This window comes from Clarias gariepinus, chromosome 25 (genome assembly GCF_024256425.1).
Source record: "Clarias gariepinus isolate MV-2021 ecotype Netherlands chromosome 25, CGAR_prim_01v2, whole genome shotgun sequence".
Lineage (NCBI taxonomy): Eukaryota > Metazoa > Chordata > Actinopteri > Siluriformes > Clariidae > Clarias > Clarias gariepinus.
Window position 1 is genome coordinate 20,241,338 of NC_071124.1, and position 9,728 is coordinate 20,251,065.

General features: G+C 37.5%; 1 protein-coding gene across 2 annotated transcripts; it reads right to left on the reverse strand.

Moving 5' to 3' along the window:
* Positions 1 to 1,355: 1,355 nt before the first annotated feature.
* cib3 (calcium and integrin binding family member 3) lies at positions 1,356 to 7,435 on the reverse strand. 2 transcript variants are annotated; one of them, XM_053486888.1, is made up of 6 exons: positions 7,385 to 7,435; positions 7,052 to 7,086; positions 5,957 to 6,068; positions 3,698 to 3,845; positions 1,578 to 1,773; positions 1,356 to 1,377 (listed from the first exon to the last, which is right to left on the reverse strand). In XM_053486888.1, exons 1-6 carry the CDS (start codon positions 7,433 to 7,435, stop codon positions 1,356 to 1,358), a joined length of 564 nt encoding a protein of 187 aa, XP_053342863.1. The 2 variants fall into 2 exon arrangements, with proteins under 2 accessions (XP_053342863.1, XP_053342864.1); XM_053486889.1 differs by lacking the exons at positions 5,957 to 6,068; positions 7,052 to 7,086.
* Positions 7,436 to 9,728: the final 2,293 nt, after the last annotated feature.

Here is a 9,728-nt window from a genome sequence, read left to right on the forward strand (position 1 = left end):
TTGAGGTGCCCAACCCATATATATCTTCCCCAAAGAGTTTAAATATGTCTATTTCCTACATGCGTTTGTCCATGTCTCCATTTCCCCCAGTCCCACACCACATTACAACCTGTGCACCAACCCGTTCCTTAGAGATTTCCTGGCATCCTGCCATTTGTCTTAATTACTAATACTTGATCTCACATAATAGATCTATGCATTATGAAGGTGACATTTTTGACCTCTTATATTTTCGCATATTTTGATCTTTTACACTTTTTCTCTGTGTGCGCAGAAGGTTTTTTTCTGTTTTGTTACACTTCTTTAAGGCATTCCCTTACATTTTTTTTTCTTTTGTCGATCGCTTTTGTGCAATTCATTGACTCTTTGATAATAAGAGACTTGTATAGAGTGTATTGCGTGGTAAACGCAGTTTTCACCATTCAGTGTGTTTTGCTTCCTGAATTGCAGCAGTGGATCCGGCTTGGTCGTGACTATCATGACAGCCTGATCCAGTGGCTTCTTTTTATTTCCCTTCCTGCGCACTCTTGGTGGTCAAATACCATTCAGAGTGTAAGTGTATAGATGTAGGGGGAGAAAAAGTCAAATAGAGGAGAAGGGAGGGTTTGTTAAACTGGTAGTGCTTCCTGAACTTTCCGAAGCTTTTCCACTGCATCAAGCAAGCCTCTTAAAGCAGTTAATAGTGTTCAACTGTCAGATTTCTTTATTTCTTTATTTTATTTTGAAATCACTGTCATTCATATCGTTTTCATTCCTTTTATACAAACGTTCATTTAATTTTTGATCGCGAGGTGAACGGGGAGAAGAAAGTTGTTACATTTTGAAAAAAATAATAAAAACAACAAAAAAAGGAAGAATTGTAAATAACACTCTAAAAAGAGATCTACTTAAATTGTACTGTACTTTCTAAAAAAAATCATGTTGAAAAATTGTCTACAGTTTTGTAGATATCAGTGCTTTTGATTTATTAAAATAAGATTCTTTTAAGAAGTGAAGATTTGTTGGTGTGGTTTTCCTGTATGCTATATTTTAAGCAGGGCTGTTATTGATAAAGAGAGAGAGAGTCAGTGCAGAATCCCTTGTGTTTAAAGAAACAATTATTTTTCATTATTAAACAAAGTTGCATTGAAAAAAAGAAATTAGGGAAATTAAAACACGAAGTGTAGATGGAGGAAGTGCAACATTTTGGTTTGATGCATTTCACTGCTTATTCATTTCTCAGAAAAAACATGATGTAAACTGTTCTGAGGAGAGATGACGTATTTCCTCTACCTCTTCTTCAGGTTTCTGTAGTGTCTACATTCTGTTTGGTCAAAGAAGCGCTTTGTCTTTTAATCCATTTGGTTCTCCAAGTCCTATATTCGGATATGGAATGTGCTGGAAAGAAAAGAGACACACAGTAAAGTTAGATTTAAAAATGTAACTCGAAGGTAAGTTTCTGTTTCCACCGATTCTAAATACCCAGGATTGGGTTCATGTTGTATGATTGTTCACAATATTAAATGTTTTTTTTTATTTTTTTTTTTATTTTTTTTATAACTTTAATTCTTGAGCCTTGTATGTGTTGGAGTGCTAACCTGAGGAAGTCCGGGGCTCTCACGATCATGTGCTGGAAATCCTCCAGTGACAGACGACCGTCGTTGTCCATATCAGCTTCATCGAGGACCTTTTCACAAACCATGCTCACTTCGTCCTCGGTCAGCTCGTTCCGCGTAAGCTTGTTTAAGGTCTTCTCCAGGTCCGATTTACAAATAAAGTCATCGTTGTTAAAGTCTTAGAAAGACGGGAATAATAGAATTAATAAATATCACACAAGTGGGAGGGTTGTATTACTGACTATCAGCATTATTTGTTATCAACAGATTATGGTTTGTTTATTTATTCAGTTATCTTGCTCTGCCAACACACATCCTACTATGATTGGTGGAGCTGGTGACTGACCGTGTAATTAACGGGTAAACGTAGTTGTCTTTCTTAAATCTTCCCAGTACACTGTAGTCAAAAGGTGAGAAGAATAAAGGTGGTGGACAGTGCTAAAAAACTTGTAAGTTGCTCTCTATGTTTCCACTTTAGGATATCTGGTGCGTTAACCTTTGGGTTATAGTGTTAATTGGAAAGCTAGTGGGTATAATACCTTGTCCCACACAGTAAGTAGTGCCCTTGATTAGAAGTTAGAGAGGGATTAGGGACTTAGCATTGTGTTAGAAGCTAGTTAGCATGGAACCTTGCTTTAGATATGAACAGAACAACAAGAACAGTTCAGAGGCAACTCAAAATTACTTAGAAGCAATTACTATGGAGACAAAGTGTTTGAGATGACATAACGTTATCAGATGTATTGCTGAAAGTGCTCCTGTAACTAGATTTTTAAATGTGAATTTTGGCAGGCAGCTGCTCTCCACTCTTTCCAGTACGAGTGTAATCAAGCTTATGCCAGATGCCCTTCCTGACGCAACCCTCCCATTCTATCGTAATACAATACAAAATGCTACTGCTAGTTAAGTGACATCAAAAGCCTTCTTGATAGACTGGCTAGCTGTTTTTGAAAGTGAAAAAGTAAAAAAAAAAAAAAACCCAATCTGAATAACTTTACAATTCTAATTGTAATTCTAAACTGTAGGTGAAACACATTGCCCAGTCTGATTAAGACAAGAACAATGATTGCCAAGTCTAAGTGAGATTGCTTCAAGATAGCAAGATGGCTGCTGCTACTGCTACAGCTAAAACGTTTAGCTGTCCAATTTTATAAATAATTTAATTGTGACTCATAAAAGTGCCAGACGCATAATAATTTCGAGATTTACTGAACAATCCTTTCATGTTCGTGTGATAAATTTGTACAGGGCTAGAATAGCAGCTAATGGGTGGTATCGAAAAGTTTTGAGACTAGTTTCGTAACACGCCAACATATGGCAGCACAAGGCTCAACGAGCACCAACACTCATAAGTCAGTGTGCCAAAAAACATCACCTCGTAATAAGTAATAAAGTTCTTTCTTGTAAACAGAGCTGATCTCAACTTTTTGATATCACCTTGTTTACGCCGGTCAACCATGCTAGCTTCGTAGTGATGGTGCAAACCTAAAGGCAATAAAAAATCTTGTCTGATAAATTACGTTTAGAATGAAGGGACAAGTGTCAGTTTTATTGTACATTACATATAATGATATCTATCTTGAGATCTTTCCACGGCAGTGCTACAGATTGATTAAAATAAATGCCTAGCTGGCGTTGGGACTTCCATCAGACATCCCTGTAGCAGAGCTCCTTTTGTTTGCTGTCTATAAATAATAAATGAAAACTTTCCCTTGACCTTTGAAGGCCATGGAGCATGTGCTGCTGTAAATTGTCTTAATCTGATAGCATGTTTAATTAGACGGCGCTAGGCACATGTGCGTGCACACACTCCACCACACACACACAAACACAGTGTGTTCTTTTTGGAGTTCTGCTTGGTGATAGACTATGCTCTACTAAACCCGTGCATTATTTAAACCTTTCTTTAAACTACTGTCAGCTGGCCTGTACGCGATTATTACAATAGAAAGCTGATGATCTCTGCTCCTGTACATGCGTCTCTGACCTACAGTCATCTTAAACTACCATATCATTAATAATGAGCCCAAAGATACACTGGCCTGTGAGAGGTTTGGCATGGTGTGTGTATACATGTGTGAATGCTGTGAACTAGAACTGACCATAGATTTTGAATGCGTAGTAGGCCTTCAGATCCCTTGGTGCCATTTCGCTTAGCACTGAGAACATATCCAAGAAATCGTCTAAGGTCATGTTACCTTCTCCGTCCTCTGAAAAAACTTCTGCGATTCTCTGTCTGAACGGGTTGTCCTAAACAAGACATATAATTGCAAGGGAAAAATGACATCATTCATTTGTTATTATTCCGAAGATACAGCAAAACACTTGTAATTGACCCCATAACGTGGTAGTTCGATGGTACCTGTACAATAGTATTTTTGACTGTACTATGGTACTTATTTGTTGATATATTACACATAAACCACACTCTGGTACATGGTTCTGCCATGGTACATAGTTAGGTACAATGATTCTACCATGTACAGTAGTACACTACTTTGGAACATGTATCAGGATACTTTGAAAAAATACTGTTTTACTGTACATGTTGATGTATCATAATATTTATATATACACTGTACCTCTGCGGTATATTTAACATATTATGGTGCCATCTTGGTATAGACAAACATTCTATATAAGATACCTGATGAACGTTGGTACCCAATACTATCATGGTATTCACCAATGTATTTTGATACATATCATAGTATTACCTTGGTACCCACTGAAGTGCCACAGTACCTACGCTGGTATCCTACAAAGTCCCATGGTGCCCATTATGGTAATGTCTGAAGAACCGTGGGAATACTATGGTACATTATGGTATTGAAGTATAGTTTACCAAGTTAAAAAAAAAAAAAATTTATCATTTCAGGGTCCGGGTTCGATTCCCGGCCAGGCTCCGATTCTCTGTGTGCATTGAGTTTGCATGTTCTCCCCATGCTTGGTGTTTTTTTTTTCGGGTACTCTGGTTTCCTCCCACAGTCCAAAGAGGCAGTTTAGGCTATTGGCGTTCCCAAATTTCCCGTAGTGTTTGTATGTGTGTGTGCCCTGTGATGGATTGGCACCCTGTCCAGGGTGTACTCGCCTCGTGCCCTAAGCCTCCTGGGATAGGCTGCAGGTCTCTGCAACCCTGAATGCAGGATAAAGCGATATGCAAGATGAGTGAGTAAGTGAGAGTTCCTACTGTTTACTGAGCTTGGTAATCAGAGGATAGAGTAATTTACTTAAAACTAGAACCTGAATTTGTCTGTTGCAGGGTTGTTTGTACCAGACACATTTCTTTGAGTATTTCAAATACTGATTGATTAATCTGATCAACTGAATGATCATGTGATCATGGATAATTGAGTGATTAATTACTCTTTGCAATCGTGAGCGGAAAAGTAGTGTTAGGCCAGGGGTAGCTCAGTGGTTAAGGCATTGGACTACGGTTCGGAAGATCCCAGGTTTAAACCCCACAACCACCAGGTTGCCACTGTTGGGCCCTTGAGCAAGGCCCTTAACCCTCAGATGTGTAATGAATTATTTTTTTTAAATGTAAGTCGCTCTGGATAAGAGCGTCTGCCAAATGCCTAAATGTAAAAGTATATCAGAGGCTATAACATACTTTCTAGGTAAATGGGTGCAACAACTGAAAACAACACCAGGTTTATTTCCTGTCAGTCAAGAACCCTGCAAAAAAAGGCATCTTAGCAAGTGGAATGGTCTTAAATGTAACCCAACCAAAAACCAAATATAAGATTATTAAGCTTATTTCCAGTCCAATATTACTAAGCTTGTAGGTAAAAACTTTTTTTCAGAGTACCTCACTTTTTCAAGCAATAAAATAAATTCTGAACCCAGCAAAATTATCTGCCAATAGAATACAAATGTTTGTAAATAGATTTAACTATATTTAAGATATTCTCACTTGCTTAAGATATAATTCTTTTCTCCAGTAAACAAGAATCTGAAGCTCCACGATCACTAAAACTGAATGGAAAAAGAAGAAAATAATATCACCTGGTCTTTTTCCAGTCTTCCAGTTTGTGAGCCTTTTACAGTGTATGTATTTACACATCTACTTTATTACTGGTTAGTGGGTTGTTTTTTTGATGAAAATGATGCTCCCAGGTTCCCTGTTGTGACATGTAACCTACTGATCAATTTGAATAATGCTGTGTGAAGTGGCGTGTAATGGACTTGCACTTCACCAGAGTCCATAAGTTGATGCTTTCTCAAGTTCAGCGGGATCTGATGACACACAACCTCTCCAAGGCTGCGATCAATTAGTAGCGGATCCATAATTGATAAGGAACACGGAGCGAGTGGTGCAGTGTGTAGTGTTGGTGCAGTGAGAGGATCGTATACTGTACCTTAAGCTCTGGCATGCTGCCGATCAGCTCATAGGGCAGGCGCACATCTGGCTGGGTGGTGTAGTCAAGCGGAACGAGCTGTGGGGCCAAATCGCGATACCTGTGAAAGAGTCTGGTAAAAAAAAATATATATATATATATATATATGTGTGTGTGTGTGTGTGTGTGTGTGTGTTAGTACTAAAAATAGTATTTCTTAAATTGCATCCTTTTTACTGATGGGATGTCAATCAGATCATTTGGCTTGGCTTGAGTCTCCAATAAGGGGTAAACTATTTCCTTTTACGTCTAGACATTACCAGTATTTATATCAGTAGGGTCAGTATGGTTAAAATTGTTCAATGAATTCTCACTCAACCTTGTAATCAAGAGCATCATAGTGTAATGACATAATAAAAAGACAAAAGTACATCCTGGTTGACTTGTGTGTGTCTCTTTAATCACGCTTCTACTGTATATCTTCAACTCTTGGTATTTCACAACCATGTTATCATGTTGCCATGACAACAAGAATAAATATAGATTAAAGTAACATGGTACAAAGCCACACTGAAAAGATATAAATGATAAATTATGATGCATGAAAAAGTTCAAGAGGTGTTTACTTAAAACAGAGACCTTCGAAGGCATAAACCCAAGTGAAATTTACAGAAGACCTGTTTTTAGAAAATCGACAGATAACTTTTTGCCAACCTAAGAATGAGATGCATCTGTTTGTAAGAACTGTACACACAATTATTCACCAAAACCACTTGCACATTACAGGAACTTGGCTGTTATTGAGTTATTGCCACTTCCCTGTATAGTTCAGAATTCACTCCAAGCCCTTTTGTTGGGGCTATTAAAGGAGTTCCTGGGAGGCCAGCGTTTCAGACATGAAGCAGGAAGTTCAATCATGGCTCCAGCATACTGAGGAAACATTCTACCTTGATGGTATCCAAGCACTAGTGAAACACTGGGATAAGTGGATTAGTGTAGCAGGTGATTATAAAGAGAAATCAAGGGAGCTTCACTTTCTTTTATTCTGCATGACCAATAGTCCCGGTTTGACTTGAACTTGACTTAAACTTGAACAGAACAAATCCTTAAACTTACCTCAGAATTTCTTTCCTGGTGAAGTATGTACAGTCCTGTAAATTTAAAATATAAAATGCAAATACTGCTGTTCATGTGCAAGCTGTAAAGTTAACATTTCACCAGTCCACAAAGTTATGGTGATTAAAATCTTTAGCATTAATATACTGATATAAAGTCAAAAATGTGGAAATGTCATGCAACTCACGAAAACATACATTGTAAGTAAGTAAAATCCTTTTAAACAAATGTCCCAGCTAATCAGAGACCGAGGCTTGCGTTCCAGTTCAGAGGTTATAGAGGATACTGAGGTTATTCCAGGATCAACTCATCCTGAACAGAAATCTGACTGACCTGATACGCATCCAGCTGCTGTGGAGTGAAAATGGTCTGCTTGTTCCCCATTTCCTTTTCACTGTGGTTTATCACGGTGTACGAAAAACGCAGTGTTGGTGTCGGTCTGCACTACAGTGGAGATGCGAGCAGATATTTCTGCTATGAAATGCCTGCGATAATGAGGACTCGGGAAGAACAGAGGTGGATCAGGTATCCCTCTGTGTCCCCATTATAATGGCCACGTTTCATCGTTTTCATTGCCCTGAATGGCAGGTCCTTTTTGGACGTGAATGCGTGCTGTCGGTCAGCGGGAGTGCCGGTGGCGCGGAGCCCCTGCTGAGGACTGGGGGGTGACGCCTCAGACGGGAGTCAAGTTACATACATTTGCCCAGGGTCATGATGCAGAATTCAGTTTGAGAGCACAAACCAGCATTAAAGTGCCATCTAAGTAAAAGTAAAAAAATTGCATAGTTGCATAGGGAGAATATGATCTTATGTAGCCTATTCATATGTAGATCTGATGAACGCTGATGTGGGGACAATTGCACAGTAACTGATCATGAAATATTCATGCATTCACAGTTTTTCCTTTGCCATTGTAGGTTTATTGAGGATGTGCACCCATGCCACTGCTACCATTGTGTCAATGTGCAAAGCCATTGTTTGGTTTTATATTGTTTATGCTGCTCCTGTTTTTGGATCTAGATAGAGCTGATGCTCATAAGAGTGTCAGAGTGAGACTACGAAAGATGAACTTGGTTTTATTGTACAGTACAAATGTCAAATTGGTACTGGACTGATATTTAATGATATATCTTTTGCACGTCTATTACAGTGTACTGGATGGTATTAGTAATGCGATTTATTTGCCAAAGGTGATGATTATACATAAACAGTATATAAATGTTATGTAATGTGTAATTGTTTTATATTTTGCATATAAGAGACAGACTTTTCCAAATTTCTATTGTAGTCTTGAGGAATAGTTCTCCAGGCTTTCTGAAGGACTTTTATGGCTCTAGTTTTTCGCAAGTTTTGGCTCTTATTTTCAATCCAGTCCCTGTAACTGACCAGAGGATTTGTTTGTTTGTTTGTTTATTAAGCCACACAGTGACCTATGAATCATTTAAGCATAAAATCCTATGATTAGTATACTGGTAATGCTAAATACTAAGTGAATGGAACAGATGAGAGGGGAAATGAGGGTGCTGCTGATGGTGTTGCTGTACATAAACAACCAATTTTTAGATTGTATCTTTAGGCAATTTGTAGCGTGTCAATATTCGTTCCCATTTATTCCATTTAATCTATATCTTTCAATTTAATGTAATATAAAGAAATGTTCGGCGCCTCAAGACTTTAGTAAAATAGCTAATATTTGCACCATAACACTTTAGTTGTAGTTAGAAAAGCGGAACAGACATCTCCGCGGAGCATGCAGCGTCCTCCCAGCTGTGTCAAACTTTTTGACCTCCTTCGATCCAGGAGAAGTTACAGGAACATTTACACCAGAATCAGCAGATCCAGGTCCAGCTTCTTTCCCACAACATCACCCTGCTAAACTCTACACTGCACTGTTAAACCACTGAACGCTTTTACACCTTATTACCTGGAATATATCACACAACTCTGTTATTCTCTACAAAATTCTAAATTTTTTATAGTGCCTGGTTATATCTCTCACACAAAATGAGCTTTTCTATTTTAACAGTGTAACTTTTAATTTCATAGTCATTTATTCTATAGCTACTGTACATAGTCACTGCATAGCCTTGTTATATAATACTATTTACTGTACATATAAAAATCTACTGATGTACTGTATACACACGACTATTTGCACTTCTGCTAGCTTTTCATTAAAAAGCATATGTACCAGGAATAAATCTTAATTAGAAGTTTTATAATGTTATACTTTATTTATTTTGTACTTTATTTTCTATTTTTAATGATTGCTGAAACATTACAAAAATATAAATATATCTGCAGTATAAAGCTTACAGTATGTAAACAAATATAACTGTAAAAAAAAAAAAGAAAGAAAAAGAAAAAGCTCGTCGTTTATTAAAGGAGAAACACTGACCCCTATTGGCTATAGGGTAAAACTGCATACATCCTATAAAAGATTGTTACAGTCTGTAATTGTGTACTTCATGTGGTTGTATTAAATACATATTTAATGGTGTTGCTCCTTTTAAAGTCTTGTGCATTTGGAGTTTTCTTCCTGTTTTAAAAACAATACAGCACAGCAGATGTTTTTTCCAATAAGCTTCGATTAAAAATGTCTAATGTGAAAATTATTTATATGTCCATTAAATTTAATTTCATTGTTTTACTTACAGTATGAACTGATTTCATGACT

Coding starts and splice junctions, on each gene's coding strand:
- cib3 (XM_053486888.1), bottom strand. CDS start 7,435: ATGGGGAACAAGCAGACCATTTTCACTCCACAGCAGCTGGATGCGTAT. Junction 3,846..5,956: donor GCAGCATGCCAGAGCTTAAG/GTACAGTATACG, acceptor TGTCTTGTTTAG/GACAACCCGTTCAGACAGAG. Junction 1,774..3,697: donor CTACGCATTCAAAATCTATG/GTCAGTTCTAGT, acceptor CGTCTTTCTAAG/ACTTTAACAACGATGACTTT.